The 26,525-nt window shown below is 40.1% G+C and overlaps 1 protein-coding gene across 1 annotated transcript in view; it reads left to right on the top strand.

Annotated features, from left to right (window-relative positions):
* LOC146457662 (uncharacterized) overlaps positions 1-26,525 on the top strand; it is a 49,092-nt gene that overhangs the window by 15,863 nt on the left and 6,704 nt on the right. The window contains exons 13-31 of the mRNA XM_085091646.1: positions 9,415-9,798; positions 10,287-10,500; positions 11,242-11,476; positions 12,064-12,110; positions 12,347-12,619; positions 13,198-13,716; positions 13,805-14,048; positions 15,765-15,811; positions 16,025-16,250; positions 17,085-17,530; positions 17,812-18,050; positions 18,364-18,520; positions 19,136-19,385; positions 19,933-19,985; positions 20,762-23,689; positions 24,318-24,607; positions 24,875-25,077; positions 25,504-25,647; positions 25,966-26,327. Of these exons, the coding sequence (XP_084947772.1) occupies positions 9,415-9,798; positions 10,287-10,500; positions 11,242-11,476; positions 12,064-12,110; positions 12,347-12,619; positions 13,198-13,716; positions 13,805-14,048; positions 15,765-15,811; positions 16,025-16,250; positions 17,085-17,530; positions 17,812-18,050; positions 18,364-18,520; positions 19,136-19,385; positions 19,933-19,985; positions 20,762-23,689; positions 24,318-24,607; positions 24,875-25,077; positions 25,504-25,647; positions 25,966-26,327 (7,261 nt within the window). The remainder of the gene's footprint in view (positions 1-9,414; positions 9,799-10,286; positions 10,501-11,241; positions 11,477-12,063; positions 12,111-12,346; positions 12,620-13,197; positions 13,717-13,804; positions 14,049-15,764; positions 15,812-16,024; positions 16,251-17,084; positions 17,531-17,811; positions 18,051-18,363; positions 18,521-19,135; positions 19,386-19,932; positions 19,986-20,761; positions 23,690-24,317; positions 24,608-24,874; positions 25,078-25,503; positions 25,648-25,965; positions 26,328-26,525) is intronic.

Here is a 26,525-nt window from a genome sequence, read left to right as displayed (position 1 = left end):
ACGGAATTTCGTGAAATTTGGCCCGAAAGTTAACTGAACAACGAGGAACAAAAGGGTGTCGGACTTTTTTTTTTAAATCAAATACTTCCCTCCTGGCGGCCTCGGAACGCAGCACGTTTTGCAAATTCTTTTTTACTGGAACTTGACAGATATATTAAAAGAAAAACAAATAGGAATACGGGGTAATACTCACACCCTTTGAGAGATTGATGATTTGTGATTAACACTGTGCAGCTACATTTCGTCAGAGTCCACGTTTGATACCCGATTAATTCGACGGAATGGCGCTCTGTCATTTTACTGTTTACCGGCTTCCTTCGCCTTAGCAGAGGAATAACCAAAATAGCTTACAATTTTATCGAATTTTGTATTAAATAAGCTTTTTATCGATATATAGATTGTGGTGGTTTCCTAAAAAATAACGCGCATACGACTTTTTTTCGGGAAGGCACCCCCGAAGGTTTGGAGTAACCTTAAACAGTCTTATCTTTAGTCTACAACACTTGTTCCTTTTTGTTACCTACCAAAGTTACCAAAAGGAACACTTGCCCCTTTTCGTAACTTAATGAGGTTACAAAAAGGAACAAGTGTTCCTTTTGGTAACTTTAGTAGGTTACAAAAAGGAACACTTGTTCCTTTTTGTAACCTTAGGTTACCAAAAGGAACGCCTGTTCCTTTTCGTAACCGAACAAAAGTTACGAAAAGGAACACAAGTTACAAAAAGGAACAAAACACGTTACAAAAAGGAACATGAATCTACCCATCCATCCATCCATCCATCCATCCATCCATCCATCCATCCATCCATCCATCCATCCATCCTTAGATTCATGGTGGGTCCCTGAGGTAACCAAACTTTCAAAAGTTGCCTTATGAATCACTTTTAATTATTTTGTATTTTTAAGAGTTTTATCATAAACATTAAAGGTAATTTTGTTAGTCTTCACAAATATTTTCTCGCAAATACGTCATTTTCTGTGTTTTATGGCAAGGCATTTGTGAAAATGTTACAAAAAGGAACACTGCTGTGGTTTCTGTCAGTCTTTGAGTAATTAAAAAAAATCCGTCGACGTTTATGCGGATAGAAAGTCCTCTGTACATGCATACCTTCCCGTGGAACAACCACAGGCTTTTTGCTTCGCGTTAAATTCAGCGAAACAAATTTCATGATAAAATGCTTGGAACTTTCATGTCGATGAGAGTTTTAGGATTCGGGAAAAGTGCTCACATTTGAAGTTTTAAGTTAAACAGTGATAACTTTGTTTTATTTTAACCAATTCCCTTCAAATTTTGCTCAGAAGTACAAAAGGAATATGTGTTTAACGTGTGTGCAAAACATTTTATTATTTCGAAGCCTTCCAAGTGGGAAATTTATCTTGTAAAGGACAGAGGTCACGTTCACACAACGTTAGTGCTTGTTACACTTTAACATACATGATTTACAGCGTAATAACTCTTCCTGAAAAGGCTTTGGAATGGGAATTCAACTCGGGCCTTATAAATTCGTTATTGAACTCAGTGCTGAGTGCAAAAAAACTTCAATGTTATATCGTTTCACTTCTAAATTTTAGAGAATGGTTAGAGTAAAAAGTTGATCAATCATGTTACGAAAAGGACCCACTATTTTCATTAATTGCTGAGTCACAATTAAACGATATATTGAGTTACCTCCGTTACATGCAGACCTTAGAACAATCTATCATGCAGTATAGTTAATTTTCTATCCAACAAAAAAGTGCTTGTAAAAAACACAACTAAAGAGTTTGATACGTAGGCAAGACGTTCGTTACAATAAGGACCATTTTGTCAAAAACCTATAAATATAAAAACTAATTGTTACTTTAGTTAGCGAAATGTTGTCTGCAATATAAACCTTACTATATCTTATTTTTTCTACGCTGTAACACCTATAAATAAGTCGATACAGCCAAAATTATCAACGAAAGCCATATAGATTTGACAGTTTTTACTGGAAAATGCTGTAACTCAAGTATGCTAAAGCTCAAAGTCATCCTTAAGCAAAGCTTTTCGGAAAAAAAAAGTGTGCTTATCTATAGACAGAAAAGCCTCAGTGGTAGATTCAATTGCCCGGTTACAAAAAGGAACTTTTAGAAAGCATGTGATGTTTAAGTCAAAGGCAAGTTTCCTCTAAAATTGGTTCAGTTATCGTATCGTTTTAATCTCATAACGAAAACATAAGAAATTTGTTTTCTATAATCTGTAATTAAAAGGTCAAAAGAGAGATAACGCGAAATACTAGTAGCGCAATAATATCGTCACAAGAAAAACATTTGTTTCCATGTATTTGTTTCTTGTGTTCTTTAAGCTTGTAATTATAAAGTGACAGTACCTAACAGTAATAATATTATAAAGGACACGACGGTGCAGAAGTTTGTTTACGGATTGATGATCTCTCAAGCTCAATGCGTGGTGGTGCTTTTGATTTGCAGTTTGGTTGACTGCAAATACACATGCGTAGCCGCATATGTCGTAATTCACTGTAGCCACAAAATGAACCACAAGGAAGCGCGGCGCTTAACAGATAAATACCACCTTTTAGAGGAAGAAGAGATTCAACTTACCCTTCCTTAGGTATGAAAAATTCTCCGTAAAAAGGTGACCTTCGATGACCTACCTATGGATAAAAACGACGATTTTCCAAACGAGCTGTCATGATGCGATGTCTTCGGGCAATCGAGAGCTTGCCATGCAGGTAATTTAAGAACGTGTTGTATTTTCTTTTTCATAGCCGCTGTCATTTGCAATAATGTACATGTCTAATTCTAAGAGGAAGCTCTTTATAGCAGTTTAGACACTGTCTGAGACAAAAAAGTTGTCGGTAAAACCTCCAAGTAGATCTGTCATGCCATGGCCGAGATATTGTTTTGGCTGTTGATTATCTTTTCTTGTTAGTCCCTTAGATATTTTGCTAAAGCACAATCCAGTGTCAGGTAACTGTTAAATATTTTGAGGATTCAATTTTGAGCATTTTTTTCTTTGGTGGATCGGCGGGTTTTCTAGTTCAAAATTAGATCATTCGCTCTCAATTTCTATCGCATGATAGTTGATGAGGCCCCACGGGGGAGGACGGAAATAACTGAACAAAATTATTCTAGGCGTGTCGTGCGAGCGTGAGGTAAAGCGAGTAGCTCCAGACGCGCGTGCTGCTCACGGCTTTGCCCCTTGCACGCGCGACCCGCCTCGATTTTTCTTCCCTGTTGGTTTTCGAGCAGAGGAGAGATTGCTCACAGTCTATTGTAGTGTCAGTCTTACTTGGGTGAAAAACTAGAAAAAAGATGATAGCGTTATTGCTGCGTGACTGGTAAGATATATATTAATTAAATTAAAACTACATACGACAAATTTTCCTTGGAAGGTGATAATTAACAATACAAGCATGCATTTTTTGTTAAAAAAAAAAATAATAATAAAAAATCAATCCGCCATCCGCAGTCCGCATCCCCTGTCTGTATCCTCGTTTTACAAAGACCCATTTAATTCTGTGCATGGCGTTTGGCGTTGTGCAAAAAGACCTCTGTTGAAGTTAAGCCATTTAAGAATGACATTGTACAAAAAGACTTGTTAATAAAAAACAAGTGACATGCCATATTATATATTGAAATAATATTCCCGTGGAAACAGTTTCATGTAGTGTTGCTTTTCTGAGTCAGTTGACCTTGGATAAAGAGAGGGAAGCAATTTGAAAATGCACGTTTCTCTTTCGTAAATTATTGGCAATACTTTCAAATAAGCGCTAGTCCTTCTAGCCGAGAAGAGCAGGCTATAACAGCTTTACTTTCTAAATTCCTTTAGCTATTCAACAGATGGGTTACGTCGAATGAACAAAGTAATACACGGAACGAGGCCTCTGAACGTCAGCTAAATGAAAAGGAAGACGTTGATAAATCATTACAAGTCGAAGCGATAGACAAGAAAGAGACCTCGAAGCTGAAGCTGCCTTCCAAACCAGAATTGAACTCGTCAGATGTCGTAATAGACGACAATGTTGTTTCAGTCACGGAAGGAGAGTCGGCTCGCAAAACATCAGTGGAAAGAGAAATTTCGAGCCCACATTCCAAACCCTCAGTGGCAGGATCAACACACGTTGATACCGAGGAAGACGCTGTCATTCTCCTGGAAGTCAAGAAGCAGGAGAATGTTATTCTTAAACAGAATGCTGATGATGAAAGATCTCCAAGGGCATCAGACAGCAATTTATCGGTGAGAAAAAGAGCAAGGCACAAGTGTCCAGTGACTGCTTGTTCTTCGAAGAATATAGTGCACTTACCCCGCCACTTGCGTGACGTCCATGGCTGGTGTCGCGAAAAGTCTCTTTCTGCAATTTTTCAGTTTGACCTGAGGAAGGAAAGAAATAGGAAAGGAACCCGAGTTCGTGAACGTCGTCCATGCCCTGTCGAGGGATGCAACGCAGTGGTCAAGAGAATCCATAATCATTTGAAAGGAAAGCACCGCCTTAAAAGCAAAGATCCCAACTATTCCTCCTATTTGAAGAGAGCTTATGGAGCTTCCAAAATCGTTCGTAGAGGACGTTATTAGTGTATCATCGTCATCTTCGTCTGAAAGTGAAGCAGAAACAAAGTCTAAGATCAGCAAAATGGATACGGAAGAAGTTAGGAAACAAAAGGAAGCAAGATGCAGCTATTCTGGTAAAAGGCAAGTCTCTCACAACAATGAGGCGGTATTCGGTGAAACTCAGGACCACGTTTCTGGTGGTGGATTCGTCTGTGAAGAAAAAGAAGAAGAAGGCTTTGAAAGCACTCATAAGGGAGAAAAAGAAGTTACTTACAGAGAAAATGTAGCGTTAAACGACTCTGGGATAATACTTTCGGCCGGGATAGCGAGTCGACTAAAGAGTTACCAGAGAGAGAAAAAGGAAATCTCACAGGAGAAGTCAAAGATAGCCCCCTTTGGAATTTGCAAGCTACACCAGTGATCTCCGAAGGTGCAAAGTCTCCAGTTCAATCAGAGCATTCAAAAGCTGCCTCTGATTTTGACTACGTTCCAAGTAAGACGTCTTCGAGTGAAAGCGAAGGTGAAGATTTCTCTGGGCGACCAAGCGAGTTAGAAGACATGGAAAAGGAGCTAAATGTGCGAGAAGTAAGCACTGATGAAGACCACACCAGTTCATTTGAGGAAAAGAAAGCTACTGATGATCATCCAACTAACGATGAATGCGAGGAGAAAGGAGAACACACTCGTGATACGCTTGACGACGAAGATGGTGACCTGATTTTGAGCCTGATAATCTTTCCTCCGAAGAACGTTTAGATGAGGTCTCTCAGGTATGTTCGACTGACCAGGCGGGTGATTGGTACAACCAGCAAACGGAGGAAGTTTTGCAACAGTTCAAAGCATGGTTAAAAGGCGTAGACGGCGGACGTAGGGAGGAGAAAACTGCGAAGCAATATGTTGCCCAAGTTCGAAGTATAATTAGAGCCATCGACCCCCAGAACTGTGCAGTCAATAATGTTACCAATGCACGACTTGTTCGCGATCATTGGCTCAGTCCATTAGAGAAGAATAGAAGACCGGGCACTTGTAAAGCATGCCTTGGGTCACTTGCCAAATTTCTGCGATTTCTGATCGTTGAAAAGCCAAAAGTTGTTGAAATAGATGAATCAGCTATACGTGCGATGAAAGAGCAAACTCAAGAGTGGATGGCCTCTTATAAGAAGCCAATTGCAAGGAGATTATGGGAGAAGAAGCTGGAAGATACCGAATGTCTTATCACCCCTGAGGAAATGCGGGCCTTTGATTTATCCGAGCCAGCGCGCAAAACGACAAAGCTCATAGAAGAATACTCAAGGAAAACAGAAGCCGTTTATCCCACACAAACGGATTATACCCTAGTTCGGGACTTTTTTCTTACAACGTTGTGCATGAATAATGCCTGTCGCGGGGACCACCAGCAAACATGATCCTTGGTGAATACCGCAAAGCAAGAAAAGGGGGCGAGAATTACGTCATAAAAGTACTTGACCACAAGACACTCGACTCACATGGCCCTGCCTCAGTGGTTGTTAGCACTGTTTTATACTCTTGGATGGGGATTTTTGTTAGGAAGATGCGTAACGCACTGAAAGATGCCAAAATCGATGATGATGAGTCCGTTTTCTTGAGCTGGAGTGGAAAATGCATGTCCTCATCAATGGTGTCCGGCCAAATCAATTCATTCTGGTCAAAAGCTCTCGGCCAAAATGCAAAAAGAATGAGTGCAACGTTAATCAGGAAAACGGCAGTTAGCGCTGTCCATGAGAAGCACAAAGGTCTGAAGAAAAGCCTCGCCAACCTGATGACCCATTCTGAGCGAACGGCTGAGAAATATTACAACATTCAAAAGAAAGGGCACCAAGATGCCAAAACTGCAGAACAGTTGCACGCGTCTTACGTAGTATCCCTTCGGATACTGGTTCAAACGAAGAGAAGGAAATTGTGTCCACCAGCCCAAGAAACAAGTGGAATCAGACAGAGGTAACTGAGGTAGCCACACTGTTTAAAGGGCAGATTGAAAGTGGTACAATAAGTACCGAAGAAGTGAAAGCCACTATCACAGGCAATACAATTTTGTTCAAGATTCCTCCAGGTAGTGTACGCGACAAAGTAAGAAGCTTAATCAAAGAGAACAAAAACAGAAACACTGCAGAACCCCCAACTTTAATGGAAAGTCCAGAAGAGAAGTTAAGACGCATCGGATTATGGAAAGAAAGAAGCGCTCGATTAATGGACATCGACTTTGTCGATGACAAGTCTGTTGTTTCAAATACAACAGTCAAATCTGGCTTTGCTTTTAATGATGAACAAACTGACCTGATGTATGAGATTTTCAAAGAACTTATTGAGTCAAATGCTCCAGTAAAACGCGATGAGATTCTTAAAGCTATCCAGGATCACGACAGAGGGCGAGTTAGTTTGCAAGGATTCACTGCATTGCAATTATGTGACAAAATTCGCACAGAGAGGCGAAGATTAGCCCGAATTAATTCAAAGAAGTGACCATTGTTTTAATAACTATTCCGTTTAAGGAGCAAGCAGGTTGTTCTTCTACCACATTTCAGAATATGACGGGAAGATAAGACAATTCTTTGAATACGGAATACACAATATCCTTTAACTTGCTCTACCAGACCTAAAAGGGGCGCCTTTTAGTTGCCCATTGAGTAATCTAGCCGGTCCGTTCACGGTAGATAGAAAGTAGTCTTTGTTTAACTTCATTTGAGTGTCTCTGTTTATTTTAACCAAAAGCCTAAGTGGTTACATTTACATTATCTAGTTGAGTTTCAAAGTGCGACATTTAATCAGGGGCAGACGAAATACGTTGTAGTTTAGTAATGATGAGTCACCTTTGTGTGAGGCAATTTGTCATGGAATCTCGTTGGAGTTTAAGGCCTCTAGTTTGTTATCTAAGTCAAATGAAAACGTTTTGTTGGAGAATATGTTATCATATTTCTTCTAGAGTAACTGCAATGGATACCGTTAATTTAACAGAGAAAAGTCAAACAAAAATAAGAAAAAAAAGCGAAGATGACAGATGAAGAGGGCAGAAAACAGTGCCGCAGTATATGGCCCAAGCTCGAAGTTGTTGTTCTCACTACCTTGGGGTATAACACGAAGGAACGTTTATTTTTCTGCTTCACTTTCGCTTTTAATCAGTGGGCGACATTTAACCAACTACTTTAACAAGAACAAGGTAGAATCGCAGTGAAGGGTTTGTTCTCGTTACTTTTATAACGTTCAGGCGGGAACTCTTAAAATCATCTGCCGTAATTTTAGGATAACGTGATGTCTTGCACGGTAATTCGTGGGCGATATTGCACTTGCGCACAGTAATAATTAGCATATCTTTCTTTGAGAGAGTTACAGTAGTTGAAATGATTTTGTTCTTAAATCTTCAATGTGATTCCCAAACGATCTGGACGAAACAAAGTAAGGAGAGCATTATTGAGTTTGCAAAGACCATTTCTATCGATTGAAAAAGAATGCTTTAAAACTGACTGCAAGAGAAATTCTGAGTTAAGCGAAATAATATAACAAAACATTACTGTCTATCATGAATTCGGTTTGAAACTCGTGAAAATAAACCAGAAATGGCCAAAAATACAAAGAAAGGTTGTTTTTAGAAATTTCCTGTGAATTAATGAACTTTAGTAAAAAAAAAAAAAAAAAAAAGTCACCGAAAAAAGCGAGTTGCTGCGATGATATAAAAACACCTGTTTCGCACCGAATTCATAATAAGAGAAAGTATACGTTGATTTCAGCTATAAACGATCAAAATACAAAAAAGTAAATTAACTATGAGCTTAAGCAAAACCATCTTCAAAACATGTAAGTTATAACCTGTTAATTTTCTAAAACAGCGAAAGCAGATTTATCTTCTAACAGAGTGTTAATTGAGCCATCGGTCCTGTGACCTGTGCAGTCAGTAATGCTACTTATGCAAGACTTGTTCGCGATAATTGGGTTCAGTCTGTTAGAGAAGTATATAAGACCTGGCAAGTGTAAAGCATACTACAAAGTAGCATTACTCGCATCAGTTGTATTTAAAAACAGTGCAACACTTTAAGCCGGTAGTTTGTTGCAAAATTCCGTTGAAGTTTAAAGTTTCTATTATGTTACCTAAACATTGTAAGCACAATAAAAACTTTGTGTTGGTTACTTTAAAGAATATGTTAAAATTCCAATAAAGAAATGTAATCAATGATTTTAGCTTTAGGGGAGAAATTTCCAACAACAATAAGAAAAAAGAACATAAGAAATGATCCTTAAAAAAACAAAACAAAAAAAAAACAAGGAGTATCGAACTTTGTTACAAAAAGGAACAAGCAGGGTTACGCAAAGGAAAATTTAGGGTTACTGAAAGGACCACAAATTATTGACGGTTACAAAAAGTACCATGTAAAGTTACCAAAAGTAACATGATTTCCTTTTGGTAACCTCACATGTGACAAAAGGGACCAAGTTACAAAAAGGAATGTTACAAAAGGGAAAAATGTTACAGAAAGGACCTCGCATCGTTACGATAGGGCCCGATAAATCTAACCATCCATCCATCCATCCATGCATGCATGCATCCATCCATCCATCCATCCATCCATCCATCCATCCATCCATCCATCCATCCATCCATCCATCCATCCATCCATCCATCCATCCATCCATCCATTCATTCATTCATTCATTCATTCATTCATTCATTCATTCATTCATTCATTCATTCATTCATTCATTCATTCATTCATTCATTCATTCATGCGTCCGTCCGTCCGTCCGTCCGTTTGTCCGTTCGTTCATTCATTCATTCATTCATTCACTTATTCATTCATTCATTCATTCATTCATTCATTCATTCATTCATTCATTCATTCATTCATTCATTCATTCATTCTGTTTTCTTAGATCCATTTAGGAGAACACTACCACGTCACAGTGGGCGATAAAAACGTGACACTTCCTCACATCATAAACAACGTGGTCATTGAAAAAGTCTCGAGTTATGTTATCATGTACGGCTACGATGGGATGACCGTGTTATGGGACGGGAAGGATGCTGTATACGCACATGTTTCCACCAAGCATCGAAACAGGACCTGTGGTCTCTGTGGCAACTACAACGGGTTCCCGGATGATGACCTAATGACGTATGAGCGTCAGCAGCTTTCTTCCGTTGCCAAATTTGGAAACAGTTGGCGCATGACGGGGGTCAATGACTTGTGCCCCAACGTGCGAGAGGAGGAAACAAGGAGTCCTTGCAGTTTGGTCACACAAGGAAACAGGACACAGGTAAATGTCAGAAGAAGTCACTAAAGTCACGCAACGCACTGATTTAACTCAAATATTCCTGTACATTTTCTCTTTCAACTTGATAATGGGTTAGTGAACATGACCGGCTATAGCGCCTGGGGCTCCTTAAGCTGATCAGCAAATGTTGAACCGTGTGTCACCAGCTTTAGTGTTAGTATTAAGAAGTAGCAGTAGTAGTAGCAGCAGTAGTAGTAGTAGTAGCAGCGGCAGCAGCAGCAGCAGCAGCAACAGCAGCAGCAACAGCAGCAACAGCAGCAGTACTAGCAGCAGCAGTAGCAGTAGTAGTAGAAGAAGAAGAAGAAGAAGAAGAAGAAGAAGAAGAAGAAGAAGAAGAAGAAAAGAAGCAGAGAAGTAGGCGAACATAACCATTTTTTTGTGAGCATTCGTAAGGCCTCCAAAGTTTTAATAGATGTTAAAAGTAATCATGCATCCGCCACGCTGCATTGTAATTATTCTCTGTTTTGCAGATACAAAACATCTGTTCCTATCTGCGCAACTCGACCTTCTTCTTGTGTCACGTGGTTCTTGATCCTGCGCCGTTTATCAAAATGTGCGAAGAAGAACTGTGCAAGTGTAGCTTGTCTGACCGCCTGGACTGCGCATGCTCGGCTTTTACCCAGTACTCACGTGCATGCGCGCGAAACAAGGCGCCAATAACATGGAGAACAAATGATTTGTGCCGTAAGTTCCTTTGATTTCGCTGAATTACACATTAGTTGAAGGAGTAATGTGAGAATCATACTTTTCTTTTCCAGACATGAATGACATGAAACGAAAAAAGAGAAATATGGAGAAAATGGTTAATGACTGCACTTTTGTTTTAGAGTCTGAAATACCGAGCCAATTAACTTGATATCACCAGCTACGGCTGCTGTGCTTACTGAAAATGATTTCAGTTCATACCACCCAGTTTTTTTTAAACACGTTTAATAAATAAATAAATAAATAAATAAATAAATAAATAAATAAATAAATGTCCAAAGAATAGGCTATTTCCGAGTTGCTGTGAACCTCACTGTGAAAGCGAGGCTGAGTGCAAAGTTTTTGCTATGAAAATTAGTTTTCATTCAGATGCAAACAAATCTAATTTTCATATGAAAAGGTTATGCACTTTCATAATGAGGTGTACACGCAGCAACTCGGAAATGGTCTATTGCAAGTGTTATTGTCGGTCAGATCGAATTGATTATAATGCCACAATGCATGCGTCACGTCTTGCGCGTTTTTCATCGAGCATTATACACGATGCCTACGTGACTACGTTTCAGCGTGTACAAATTCATATTATAAATTTAACAATACGTTAAATTGCGTTTTCTATTGCCTTATTAATTAGACTTGGCGTGAATGATTTGTAAAGCGATATAACGTTAAATGCAATCAGTTCTGTAAATTATTGAACCAAGCAATATTGTTTTACAGCCGTCAACTGCCCGAACACTTCATCGTTCACTGAATGTGGTTCGTCCTGCCCTCCAACTTGTCAGTTAAAGAAAAGAAATTACATTTGTCCTCAGCGATGCCTTGACGGCTGTCACTGTGGTAACGGAACGGTGTATGATGGCCAGCGGTGTGTGCCCGTACAGCAGTGCCCTTGTATTCACAACAAACAAAGTTTCGCGCCAAATTCGGTCATCAAACGAGACTGCAACAACTGGTACGTTTTTCTAGGTTTAAGTTGTGGATTAGAAATTTGTTTTAAGTCTATCGGCCCAGAAAACACTCACCTCTAGCCTGGGGTCCAGGGACTGGTTATTCGAAAGCCGATTAACGCAAATCTTCGATTAAAAGTTAATCGAGATTTTCATCTCGCTCTTTGAAAGTGGTTTTAAGGCCTAATTTCAAGCTAAAGGTAAAGAAAAGTCTACGTCAAAACTGAGAGCCAAAAATCTTTTGGAAGAATCTTTACCGATTAGTAATTAAACTTGAATCAAAGTTCACATTAATCCAGGATTAGCTTAAGCGGGCTTTGACAACTGGGCCCACCGGCCCAGGGAGTGGAGTGCTAACCTGGTTGGAGAGAAGTAACGGCATTTCAACAACGCATTTCTGCACTTTGGTGGTGAAAGAAAAAGAAACTGAATGGCGAGGGGCACCTTGAAAGTAAAGTGTCTTGCACTGGATACTAGGGGCGGGGGAGGGGGAGAGGGAGGTGGAAAACACGGGAGCACTTTGTTGGTCATTTTGTACACTGTTCTAAAATATATACGTATCACTACTGACCCGCTCTGTTTTGTTTTCAAGTACTTGTGCTAATGGCCGATGGATGTGTACAACCCTACAATGCCCTGGTGAGAACTTTGTTTTTTATATCTTCACTGAGTTAAAATAAAATTATCAACTTTATATAACATGGCAAATATTAAGCCCCCCTCCCCTCTCACCAAAAAGAAAAGAAAAAAAAAATTCGGAGACGCAAATATCTTTCCCCTAAAAGTAGTATCAAGGAACAACCCAGATCTTATTTTTTATGATTTTACGTGGTTTGTTTTGAATGCAGTGACCGATCAATAACATCTTGTTACAGGAATCTGTTCTGCTAGCGGTGATCCCCACTATAAAACTTTTGACGGACTTAAGTTCCCCTTTATGGGCAGATGTCAGTACATTTTGGCCAAAGATTGTATCAATGGCTCATTCACAGTACTCGTGGATAGCGTGAAATGTGGATCAGATGGAACGGTATCTTGCACCAAAAACATCTACGTTCAACTCAATGGCACAGTAATCACACTCACGCGAGGGGGCACAGTTCTTATTGATGGCAACAAAGTGGCAGATTTTCCCAAAGTAGCATCAAGTAAGTAAATAGGCGGCGTAATGTTTGAATCAAGAAACAAAACGAAGACTAGAAGGAAACGAAAAGGAAGAAAGAGATAACCTAGAGAATGTTCTTCTTATCAACGCGCTTCTTTATTACCCCTTTTCACCAAGATCTTAGTCTACTAAATCGTGATTTGGCCATTTTTTAACAGTTCGAATAACCTTCCGAGAATGTCACTCAACAACTCTGTCTGCTGCTGAATCTGTCAGTTCAGTTGATGGTCAGTCAGTCTGGCAGGCAGACAATGACCCCGATGACGGTCAGTCGGACATTCAATCAGTAAGTCAGTGAGTAGTGAGTGAGTGAGTGAGTGAGTGAGTCAGTCAGTCAGTCAGTCAGTCAGTCAGTCAGTCAGGCAGTCGATCAGCCTATGTGTCAGTCTTAGTCAGTTAATCAGTCGGTCATTCAGTCTGTCAGTCAGTCGGTCTTATCAGGCAGGTAACCATAGACTTGTTAAGTCACTCCTTCAAGTCAGGCACACTTTTTCTTAGCGAAAAAATAAAGAACATACCAGAAACCTACTTTATGTTCTTTGCCTTTTTTAATTCATGTAGATTACATAATCAAGGAATTGTCATCGTCAATGACGTCAGTACAAAGTCTTATTGGCGTGACTGTCACGTGGGACAGGATATCGCGGGCTTACATTAAGGTGCAGCCTCGTTTTCGTGACATGACGTGCGGTTTATGTGGAACCTTTAACAGCAACCAAAACGACGATTTAACAACGAAAGAAAACATCATAGAGTCAAATGTGATAGCTTTTGGAAATTCATGGAAGGTGAATCCAAGTTGTGATGACATCAAACCCTCAAGAAATCCTTGTGAGGTACAAATTCAGAGAAAAGCTGCAGCAGAAAAGTTGTGCAACAGGTTACTGCGAGCTCCATTCAGCAAGTGTCATCACACGGTAGACCCTGGTGATGGGTATATCGCCAACTGCATGTTTGACGTGTGTGGGTGTCAGCAAGGTACTCAGTGTTTGTGCAGTGCTATCGCTGCTTATGTGCATGACTGTGCCGGACATGGGGTTATTATCGACTGGATAAATTCCAAAGTCATGCCAGAATGTGGTAGGTATTAAGCGCCTTATCGTAAATGTTACTTAATACAAGTGGATAAACAACGTAACTTGTTATTTGTTGTCTTTTTTGTTTTTAGACGTTGTTTGCTCCATTCCGGGACAAGTGTACCAAGTATGCGGTTCTTCGTGTCAGCGGACATGCCATGAAATCTCCTTGAATCTTCCGTGTGAGGAGGAATGCGCCGAAGGCTGCAACTGCCCTGTTGGCAAGGCACTCAGAGATGACAACCAATGTGTGCCCTACTCGCAGTGCTCTTGTTATCATGACGGGCATGTGTATGATCCAGGCACTGTAATCAAACCAACAAATTGCAATGAATGGTGAGTGCCCTGAAGCAGTCTTTCTGAAACAGATAACAATAAAATCTTCTAATTATCCATATGAATGCAATGGCCACAGTGATCCCGACGGCTATGCCGTGCTGATGAGGCCTGATAAACCCGAAGCAGCTGTGCATGGCTGCCACTGCCCGGGTGATATGGTTGTGTGCATGCCCGAGGCAATGGCCATAACGTGGACACAGCGGCAAAATGAATGCGCATGCTCCGCAGATTTGTGATTCGAGTGACAATCGATTACGAATGCTCCACTTCAATCGCCAAATTCATACCTGTTACCACAATATTTTTTTTTTGTTGAATGAGATATGTGATGGAGGAAGTTCGAAAGAACCTTTCATGAAAGCGGCAACCTTATTTATTTTGATTTAGGCTTATCCCAGCGAAACGAAAACAAACAATGGGAATTTTAAAAATGCCGCCATTTTGCCGCGTAAGATTACTCACGCGTGAAGAGCATGCGCACTCATTTTGCCGCTGTGTCCATACAGTGGGGCTGTCATTCTCGACCCCAGAGCCGCTCGGCTTTGACTACGTCATGCACAAAAGGGAAGAGCTCTGGAGTGAAGAATGTGGGGCTGTGTATTGTGACCATTGTTTCGAGATGGTTTAATCTAAAATCTCCCACATTCCATATGAATCGCGATTTCAAGATAATCTCAATCCGAGTCACGATTTAAGAATGCAAGGAATAGATTTTTCTTCTGTCCATAAGTTTTGTCACAACTGGATATTGAAGTTGGCCAATAGATTGCACTAAGAAAGTGAGAAGTGATCATCGCAGTGAATTTTCCAATTTATGCAATTGGAAAATAAGAAGAAAAAAAAAAAATTCAGGCTTCAACGGGATTCGAACCCGTGACCTCCCCGTTACCGGTGCGATGCTCTACCAACTGAGCTATGAAGCCACACATTGGGAGCGAGGTCAATTGTAGGTTCCCATTTTCCCGTGAGAGGAGTGAAACGATGTAAAGTATATGAAATGATTCATATATGAACTGCGGATGTAGATGAAAGTGAGAAGTGATCATCGCAGTGAATTTTCCAATTTATGCAATTGAAAATTAGAAGCCTGAAAAAAAATTCAGGCTTCAACGGGATTCGAACCCGTGACCTCCGCGTTACCGGTGCGATGCTCTACCAACTGAGCTATGAAGCCACACATTGGGAGCGAGGTCAATTGTAGGTTCCCATTTTCCCGTGAGAGGAGTGAAACGATGTAAAGTATATGAAATGATTCATATATGAACTGCGGATGTAGATGAAAGTGAGAAGTGATCATCGCAGTGAATTCGCAGTGATTCATATATGAATCATTTCATCGTTTCACTCCTCTCACGGGAAAATGGGAACCTACAATTGACCTCGCTCCCAATGTGTGGCTTCATAGCTCAGTTGGTAGAGCATCGCACCGGTAACGCGGAGGTCACGGGTTCGAATCCCGTTGAAGCCTGAATTTTTTTCAGGCTTCTAATTTCCAATTGCATAAATTGGAAAATTCACTGCGATGATCACTTCTCACTTTCATCTACATCCGCAGTTCATATATGAATCATTTCATATACTTTACATCAGATTGCACTAAATTGTTCAAACTGATCATTAAATAAAAAAAATTAAGTTTATCGAAGTTTGAAGACACAAAAAAGCGAACTAGCTAGAAAAGGCGTCACTCTAAAATCTTGTCTTTTATTCCAGTTTATGTAAAGATGGACGATTTGTCTGCAAGAACAGAACATGCGAAGGTAAGAGACGTTTTTCAAATCATAAATTTCACTTTTTAATGTCAACATACTTTCTAGCACTGCATGCAATGTTAACTTTTGGTATTAACAATTCCTCCGAATTAACCTGGACAAGACGAACTCTTTCATTTCAAATAATTAAATTGTTTTAGTCAAAACTTTATGAGCAAATTAAAACAGTTTGTTCTTTTGGAATCCTTTTTTTTCCCGTAGTTTGTCCTTTTGGTCAGAAGTGGGCTGCCTGTGGCGCAGAGTGTACCAAGACTTGCGACAACTTCCATCTTCCCTGCCTAGAAACCAAGTGTAGGGAGGGTTGTGTTTGTCCTGAGGGTACGGTACTACGTGGTCAGCGGTGTGTGAACTTGTCCCAGTGCCTTTGTCATCATGGCGGTCACAGTTTCAGGCCAGGACAGAAGATTAAAGTGGATTGTAATACTTGGTATGTTCACACAGGTAACCCAAACTTACGACAAGTAAGGTTACAATTATCCTTTCTGAGTAGTTTTTTCAAATTTCATTTATACGTTATTTAAAGGCAACCATCACCACGGTTTAACTATCTAAAGAAGAATAGACGTTGGATATACACGTTAAAACGATCTGGCAGGCATTAAAAAACAAAAAAAACGAACAAAAACAAAAAAACAAACAAAAAAAAAAACAACAAATCAATGATTATTCTTAGAATAACGCCGGGAAATAACACTGATCTCTAGAGTGGCCTTGGAGGCGCGGTGGTGTATCGGTTACCGAGGCGTACTTTCGATTGGAAGAATCAGAGAGCCGTTGGTTCGTAGCTATATACAATACAATAATACAATATTTATTTTGCCATATACACAACATTTACAGATGGGAAAAAAAATGAAGAAAATTGATGAAAGATAATCAATGGCGAGAAAACCTGAAAGAAACCACGAGGCTTATAACAAGTCAGGCTTCCTCAGCTTGGTATCTTCATTGCTTTGTTGTTTCCTTAGACATAAAAGTTTTCTCCACATTTTATCTCACTTCACGCAGTTAGTGTATAAATGGGTACCGGCGACTAATCGCTAATCCTACTTACTTCATGCAACCGAAACTGGGTTAAGTTCCGGCCATGTGCGCCACTAAACTTAAGCGCCGGTCACCGGCTAAACAAATGTTGCCGCTTCCGGGCAGTGTGACCCCAAAGATACGTACAGGTGGAAGACAGTTGACGTGAAAATAGTTGCTGGTAGTGCTGTATTGTTAAGTTCGACATAAGAAATTTTCTTTTCATCTGTCACTCTAGTTCTTGTAACGGCACCCAGTGGTCATGCACGAACCAATTTTGTCCCGGAACATGCTCTGTGTACGGTGAACAGAATTATATGACCTTTGATGGAAAGAGATACACATTCAGCGGCGCCTGTGAATATGTCCTCGTTCAGGACTCCTGTAATGGTTCTTCAGCCAGCACCTTCCAAATTCAGACCCAGAATGTTCCATGTGGAAGCAGTGGGTTGACGTGTACCAAGAAAGTATCGATCATCCTTAACAACACAGTGATTGTGTTGGAAAGAGAAAAGAGACCCTGCGTTTCACCCTTGCCAGGATCATCCTCGACTTCAAGTGCGACAACGATCTTTCAAATAAGAGAACTTCATTTCTTTACTGTATTAGAGACTGAGTTTGGCTTGACGGTTACGTGGGATAAAGGAACAAGGGTTTACGTCACCTTGGATCCAAAGTTCAAAGGTCAGTGGGTAAGCTGTATTTTCTGTGTTTCGTCAGGTAATGAAATTTAAAATATTCTTACGACGCACGTCAAAAACAGAGGCAATGACAACAACCACAACCATAAAAGTATTCCACAAAGCGTTTACTAAGAACTTTGTTTGAATCAAGAATTTCGTTTTACAGTTTCACTGATTTCTTACTTTCATACCTTGACAGTCATCATTGAACATTTGTTTCTCCCCTGGCAACGTACTACTCTAAAACAATCAGCTAATGAAACACATCTTGAATTTCATCAGGTAAGACTTGTGGGTTATGCGGCAACTTTAATGGTGACAGAAACGATGATTTCACGACTCCACAGATGCTACCAGAGACCTTAGCGAATGACTTTGGCGACAGCTGGAAACTGGAGTCAACATGCCCGGATGCAGTTATTCCCAGGGATCCTTGCGTCATGAACAAAAATCGAGCACCGTGGGCTCACAGGATGTGCAGCGTGATAAGAAGGGATGTGTTTGAACCATGCCACGATGTGGTTAGTAATTAGCCTCTGAAGTTAAAAAAAAGATACTAAAAATGAAACATTTGACCCTTAAGGAGAGTTAATTTCGCGAGCTTGCATCTGAAATGGTTGAATATTGACGGAATCCATACTGTTGTTGTTGTCTTGAGAAAAACAACCACTCGAACAATTTCCTACCATTGAATCTTGCGCGCTCTGACTTCACCATAATGTGAGGTCACAACCTGCTGCACTGAGCAACGCTTTTGACTGTGAAGTGGACTCAGCCTATCACGGATCCAGAATATATTGTTTGAACTAATTATCATTTTCTTTACAAACCAAGGTTGACCCAGGCCCTTGGTATGACGCATGCTATCGCGATGCCTGTGCTTGTGACAGCGGTGGAGACTGTGATTGTTTGTGTACAGCGGTTGCGGCCTATGGTCACGAATGTTGCAAACATGGCGTAGCAGTCAAATGGAGAACACAAGAGTTTTGTCGTAAGTATTGTAATAAACAACAATACCTGATCGGAAATTAAGATATTTCGTTTTCTTTAACTAAGGGGAACATGCCAATGAAGTGATTACATTGGAGTTGTTACGTTTCCATACTTGAAAGAGATATTATTCATGATTATGAGCTTTGTAATGTGTTGTAACATGTTAAAACATGCTCCAGGAACACACTTTAACAAAGAAAAAACAAACCAGTTTTGTTATATATTTTTTAAAATATTTTTTAATACGTTCATTAAGAAGACGAAAAAGAAGGTTGTTATGGAAATGCATAAATGTGGCGTCGAGGCTGAAAGGAAACCAAAGGGCTTCATGATTTAAGATTACCATGACACTGTAAAAAAAACTAACGTATTCAAAGCGACGTCTACGTGCAAAGAATAAACAAATTTACTGCACTGCTACCAAAGCCATTCATGTACGCACGCAGTTTTTACCGCTGGTTGCATGTTTTTGTTTTGACTTGTGATTGGCTAGTTTTGTTATTTTCGTTTGTTGTGATTTGTCAGCTTTTAGAAAACAGCTCAGTTGAGGACATCAACTTTACAATATAACTACATTTCATTTACGTTGATTTTCTCCTTCCTTCTAAAATAGCAATTCAGTGTCCACACGGGGAAGGCAGCTGTTCTGAGTACACGGCCTGTGACACAGGTTGCCCTCAAACCTGCGAAAGTCTTTGTGACGTCACTCCAGGTTATTGTCCTGTGCGACTTGAGGGCTGCGCATGCCCAAATGGTACAGTACTCAGCAACGGACAATGCATTTCGCCACGCGACTGCCCTTGTCACGTGGAAGGTGTAGAATACCAGCCTGGATCAATCATCGTGAAGAATTGTCAAAGATGGTGAGAAATGAAACCTAGAGCGGCTGATCAGATTGTTTTAATAAAGTGGTCGGTTTGTTTCGTTTACAGCTAGTTTCTTGTAATAATTGATCGCCTAACATGTTTTCTGCAAACCAGTTGCACGTACATTGTGAGTACCAGCTTTACACCACCACGATGACTAACAGGGTGCACCCGTATTTATTTTTTATCGGTATTTTTAATTTTGCAACATAAGAATCCTACAAACATGAACATAAAGTTTCTATTTCATTTCCATTCAAGCCGTGTTCGTGGAATTCCTTGCTGCCAAGCTTAAAATCCTGTGATTCATTTACTCAGTTCAAAACTAGCATACAAAGGCTTTTTTTTAATTTTATCTAAACTACCAACTTTTCTTGCATCCGGGTCCTTGGAGGGATGTTGTGAACAAGGCATGAACCATTTCTCTTAATGCCAACCTTGCGTACAAAGGGAAACATCGTGGTAATACAAGTTTTTAACGTTTGATCACGACTCTTGATGGCTTATCATTTATTAATCAAATCAATTGCTCATTGTTTTCCAGTTCGTGTGAGTCTGGTTGTCTTTATTGTACAGGACCAACATGCACGACGCAAGGTACGATTCCTCTTTGCCTAAATAGAGTGAATGATAATGGTCTATATACATTTATTTACATAGTCTCATGGCGATTTACAATTCTTCTGTGGAGTGCGATCGGGCGTCAGCATGTAAAGGCGTCACTGGCAGCCGTTATCAGTCCATTTTTTTTAACTCACCCACCTACCCAACCCACGCATGAATGTGAAAGATGGATAAAATCAGAGATAGAGATAGATCGCCACACCGGGGACTACGTCCCCTACTTTTGTCGAACAAAATGTAGGTTCTTTAAAATCCCGCAGAAAGAACAAGTGTTGTGAGACGGGACCTACGGTTGATCGTCCTTATCTGAGAAGACTAGGAAGTTTAACCGTTTGCAGATTTATTTAAGTATTTATTTATAAACATTATTTAAACAGAAATTCCAATTCAGCGTAGCTGGTTTAAATGGAGATCTGTATAAAATAATAAGAATAAATAATCAAATATAGAAATGAAAGCAAAAGTTATTCAAAGAGTTCATGAAGGTGAGAAATTAACTAAGGTGATTTAGATGTTTCTTGACTCTCAGTTTAAAACTAGTGAGAGACAGATCATGACGTAAGTTACGAGGAAGAGTGTTCCAGATGTCATTACAAAGGCAGAACTTTCTCCTCTCAGTTATTTTGAAGACCTCGCGCATGGTAGTCCGGCGCCCTCCCAACTGAGCTACCTTGGTCGGTGTAATAACAAGACGCTTCACCAAATATTAGTGCAGATTACTAAGCACTTCTGATTAATGTAACTTGCAGGTACAGTTTCCACGGCATCGCTAGAAACAGCAATTGCTACCAAAGCAGTCGAAACATCAGCAATAAGAACTACACAACCACCACCCCCAACAACCATGACATCAAGGACATCAGAAACTTCCAACTTATCAAGTACAACAGCTACTACCGCCAAATCACCAGAAACAGTATCTAAACTTACATCAGTATCATTGGGAAAATCATCAACAAAGGTAAAACCACCGTCAACAGCAAAATTGTTAGAAGAAAAAGCGACTTCAAGAATACCGGAAACAATCGTTACTGTAGCCGAATCAACAGCAACAACAACAAGAATGTCACAAACAACTATTATAACAGTAGAATCACCGTCAATAACAAAGACACTACAAGGAATAACAACAACCAGCAAGTTACCAGGAAGAAGAGCAACCACTGTTAAATCATCGGAAATAATACAAAAGAGTTCCAAATCAGAAACACTAACTACGTATTCAAAATCACCAGGAAAAACCACAAGAACAGTTTCACACAAAGAAACAAAATCAACAAGTTTTACACCATCATCACCGGAAACAACCACAGCATTATCAATTTTCAAATCGCCAGGATTAACAAAGACAACCGCAACAACAACTTCAATATTATTGGGAAAAACAACAACTGCGGCAACTTTGAAAGCATCAAGAATTTACGTGTCACCACAAGCCACAAACACACCAACAATAACTGAGGAAGAAAGAGAATCCCCAGTATTGACAAAATCAAAAACAATCCCATCACTACAGACAACAAAAGCAACAACAACAGTTACACTAGGAACAACAACAAAATCTACAACTTCTTCATCACTGGTAACTTCAAAGTCACCAGGAACAACTAAATCAATAACAATGTCAAATTCTAGATTCCCAGAGAAAACAAACGAAACAACAGCCTCCAAAGCGGGAACAACATCACCGGGATTGTCATCAACAAAACCAAGGACAGAAGTGACAGTTGAAGTACCGAGGGCAGCAACAGCGGCAACACCTTTTCCAGTGTCAGGAACAACAACTTCATCATTGCAGGCAACAACAATAGTAATTTTGAATTCCTGGGAAACACCAATTATGAAAATTATGAAATCAGCGGTAACCAGTACAACAACCAAAACATCACAAACAATTTTACAAATGTGGAAAGGAACAACAAAGCCTAAAGCAGGAAAAACATCACCGCAGGCAACGACAGCAACAACGACAATAACTTCATCACCAGGGACAACTTCAAAGTCAACAATAACAACAGCGATTAAGGTAACAAGGACAACAGCCTTTACAACTATGAGAACTAAAGCAATTTTCAAGTTGTCAGAAGCAACAACGATAACGAATAAGCCATCAGAAACAACACGCATAACAATCATATCATCCTCAACAACAACAACAAAAGCACTAAAACCAACAGCAACTCAATCACCAGAAAAAACAACTAGTTTGGAAGCTCCAGAATCAACCGCAACTATCAATGCTAAATCATCTGAAACAACCCCAGCAACTTCAGAATCTCCAGCGTCGACGATAACAATCACAAAATTACCAGAAACACTGACAGCATCTTCCAAACCACCCGAAATAACACCAGCACCTTCCAAATCACCCGAGATAACGCCAGCAACTTCGGCATCTGCAGCGTCGACGATGACAATCTTAAAATTACCAGAAACAATGACAGCACCCGCCAAATCACCCAAAATAACACCACCACCTTCCAAATCCCCCGAGATAACGCCAGCAACTTCAGAATCTGCAGGGTCGACGGTGACAGTCACAAAATTACCAGAAACAATGACAACACCTTCCAAATCACCCAAAATAACGCCAGCAACTTCGACATCTGCAGCGTTGACGATGACAATCTTAAAATTACCAGAAACAATGACAGCACCTTCCAAATCACCCGAAACAACGCCAAGACCATCCAAATCACCCAAAATAACGCCTGCAACTTCAGAATCTCCAGTGTCGACGGTGACTATCACAAAATTACCAGCAACAATGACAGCACCTTCCAAATCGCCTGAGATAACACCAGCAACTTCAGAATCTGCAGCGTCGACGGTGTCAATCACAAAATTACCAGAAACAATGAAAGCAACTTCTAAATTTTCCAAAATAACGCCTGCAACTTCAAAATCTCCACCACCAACGACTACAGCTTCAAAATCATTAGAAATACAGACAGCAACTTCAGAATCATCAGAAACAAAAACAGCAACAGTAACAAAAGCTCTAAAATTACTAATGAAAACGACAGGAATTTTAACAGCACCAGAAATAACAACAGCGACTTCAAGATCTTTAGAAACAACGACATCAGCTTCTAAAACACTAGTGACAATAGCAACCAATTCTCTGCTAAAAACGACGACAAAAACAGTTATCTTTCCAACGCCTCCTTCCTGTCCTGAAAACACGATTTACACTCCATGTAAGCCTAGTTGCGAAGAAACCTGTCAGTACATGAATAACACGTGCACTACGTCTCCTACACAAAGTTGTTATCCCGGATGTAAGTGCCCGGATGGGACAATTTTCAATGGTACGCGATGTGTAAGACCAGCGGATTGTATCTGTCTTTTTAATGGGAAGTATTATGACCCAGGCTCCACCTGGAACAATACGTGCGAGCGATGTTGGTGTTGGAATAACAGAGTTCTTTGCAGAGCTATACGCTGTCCACCTCTGAAACACTGTCCTTCAGACCATTTTGTTGCATTGAAGCTTCCTGAGGAATGCTGTCACACTTGTGTTAGGAAGAATGTTACTACCTGTCCGAAATCTAGTTTTAGATGCGAGGATGGTAGCTGTATAAGCAAAAATTGGTTATGTGACGGCCAGGAAGACTGCCCAGATGGCGGAGATGAGAGGAATTGCACAAATGTTGCGACATGTTTTGAACCTTTGGGTAAGTTAACACATTGGTAACAAAATGTTAATTGTTTAAGAAACTCTGGTGCTTAAATTAGGTAATTGGGCAAATGAAAACTGCTAGCTGGTTTAGTTTGATGAAATTTGACAAGCGTTCGATGTGTTGAGCAAAGGAGTGATATACAAGACCTTGTATAAAATATATATACTGTATCACTGTGTAACGGCCTGTTATGACATAGGTTGACAGTATACCGATCGTTGCTTAGTATATGCCCTAAAATGAATATGCCTGGCAACGTACGTTTTTGCTGAAGTCACCGTTGCACGATGTAGAACCGACTTCTACTCCTCGCAACAATAGCGGCAACAAAAAAAATTGCAAGACATGTTCGTTTCAGGGCGTGTAACGGTAGGCAACGATTCGTGCAGCTTTTGTCGTGACAGTACTGGCTAGTGTAACAGCGCCGGCCTCATCTTCTATTTACATGCAACACCATGGAATAAAGCACGTGCAGGGCTATATTTTGCAATGCTAGATATCTGTATAATTGTCCAACAAGGTAACATATCTATGTGATAACCGAATTGAAAAGAATTCAGTAGTTGTTATTTTTTGTGGTTGTAGTTTGTAGTTGTTATTTTTTCATCCCTCTTGTCGGTAGGTTTATCAAGTAACAAAATCCCTGATAACTTCTTTGGAGCATCGTCTTCCATCGATGTGTACTACCGTCCAGGGGAGGGTAGACTGAACAACACACACGTAGTGGGACGAGGAAGTGGAGCCTGGTGTTCTGGGCCCTCTGATAAGGCACCATATCTGCAAGTCAATCTCGGCTCTCTTCGCAAAGTAACCCAAGTGTCCACACAGGGACATCCGGTTCTGCACAAATGGGTGATGCTGTTTCGGTTGTCATACAGCATGAATGGGGTTACCTGGACAAAGTTGGATAAGGTACGTGGTACAGGTACGGCCATCTGGAGCTCATGAAAGACAATCTCTGAAAGGTTAAGGCCTAGCGTAATCTAAGAAGGTCTTTTTTCTATTTTGGTCTTTGTAAGACTCCTTGGTAGTTGCTCCATGATACGAAAACTGGAACGCCCAGGAAAGTGGAATAGAATCGGACCACGTACTTAGATCATAGTCTTAGCTTTCTCAGTTAATGCCTTTACCAATGCACTGCGTGATTAGAACTCTTCTCTGCTTTTTATTTTTTCGCAGATATTTCAAGGCAACACTAACCAGTCCACCATTGTTACAAACAAGTTTCCCCAGCCGATATTCGCTCAGTATATCCGAGTGCATGCAGAGAAGTGGTACATAGGTGTATGCCTACGAGTGGAGTTTTACGGTTGCGCAGTAGGAGTTTCTACTACCTTACCATCAACTACTCTAAAAACTCCAGCGATATGTACAGAGTTTAGGTTTGTTAACGTGGCAGTTAAAATGAAAAGTGTCACAACACATTCAATGAAAAAATATTTTACTGCTTAAAATGGATTTATGAGTACAAATAAGAGAAAGGTCCTGGTTATAAACGACAATGTTCGTGTTCACTTTTAAAATATTTACTTTCATTTTTTGTTTACATTTTTGATGCGATGGACCTTGTAACTTAGAGGGCTTTTTTTTGAGAGTACACTGAAAATTTATGTAATATCTGTTAACCGGTAGCAAAAAATATCCAAATGGCCAAAGTAAAAGAATCGAATCCTTATTACTGTTTCAGAGAGGAAGAATATTGTTAATTTTTCGAGGTATTCTGATTTTGGAATATCCTGAATATGTACAAGACTGAGCGAAAATCGCATAACGTTGACGTATGGGCTTGCTTGTTTGATCATATGCAGATGTCAGAATGGAAAGTGCATTAACCTGAGCCTGCAGTGCGATGGTGATGACGACTGCGGTGATGGTTCAGATGAGGTGCATTGTGGGAATGGCATCTGTAAGGAATTCCGATGCAACAACAACAGCAAGTGTATCTCTTTCAAGTAAGTGATGAAAAGCTGAACGAATGATTACAGAATCTTAGCATTTTGTTTGCGGATTTGATTCCAAAAAGAATGTTTTTCTAGAAGTTGTCAAAATATAACATGTAGCGGAAATACAGATGGAAGAAGGTAATTTACAATTACTAAATTTTTTCAAACAGTTTTGAAGTCTTTAAGAGAGCTATTTCTTCCCAACAAAAAATTAGCGCGAGAATGGAAAACCTTGCACTGATAAAAAGTAATGGCCTGATCGTTACCTAGAATACCATCACAAAGAAATTGAATAGAATGGGCATTAATGATTTGCTGAATCCCCAGATCTCTTTGTGATGGACATCTGGATTGCCCTCAAGGCGATGACGAGGACAAATGTCCAACATTACTCAGTACACCAGCACTACAAACTATCACTAATGCCTTCACAGCAACTGAGAAACCGGCGAACATGACCTCAACAAAAAATGGATCGACTGGCCAAGTTTACCCAACAAACCCAACGACTGCACAACCAAGGACGAAAATGACGTCATCCTCGGAAAGAGGAAGTACGCAAATGACGTCACCCACATCAGTGAGCCAACCATCTTTGGTTCACACGTCACTTCCTAGTCAGCTTATGACAAATCCTCCATCAACACCAACACCAATAAGTACGTCAACGCCACCAAGTCCATCAGAAGGTGAGTAGTTATTGCGTTTGACGAAGAGGAACGCTTCGCTTTCATACCATACAGTACAACAATTCACTGTTCATTGACAGGAGAGATAATCCATGACATGTGATAAATAGTGAGCTTACGTGCTAAACAGAACAAAACATCGACAAACACGGTTACCGATATATAAAGATGTACGTTCCCTTCGCACTCACCAGCGAA

Source organism: Pavona decussata, unplaced genomic scaffold (assembly GCF_977016875.1).
Source record: "Pavona decussata unplaced genomic scaffold, jaPavDecu1.1 SCAFFOLD_238, whole genome shotgun sequence".
Classification (NCBI taxonomy): domain Eukaryota; kingdom Metazoa; phylum Cnidaria; class Anthozoa; order Scleractinia; family Agariciidae; genus Pavona; species Pavona decussata.
Note: the sequence above shows the minus strand (reverse complement) of the source record. Positions and strands in the feature narration are given on the sequence as shown.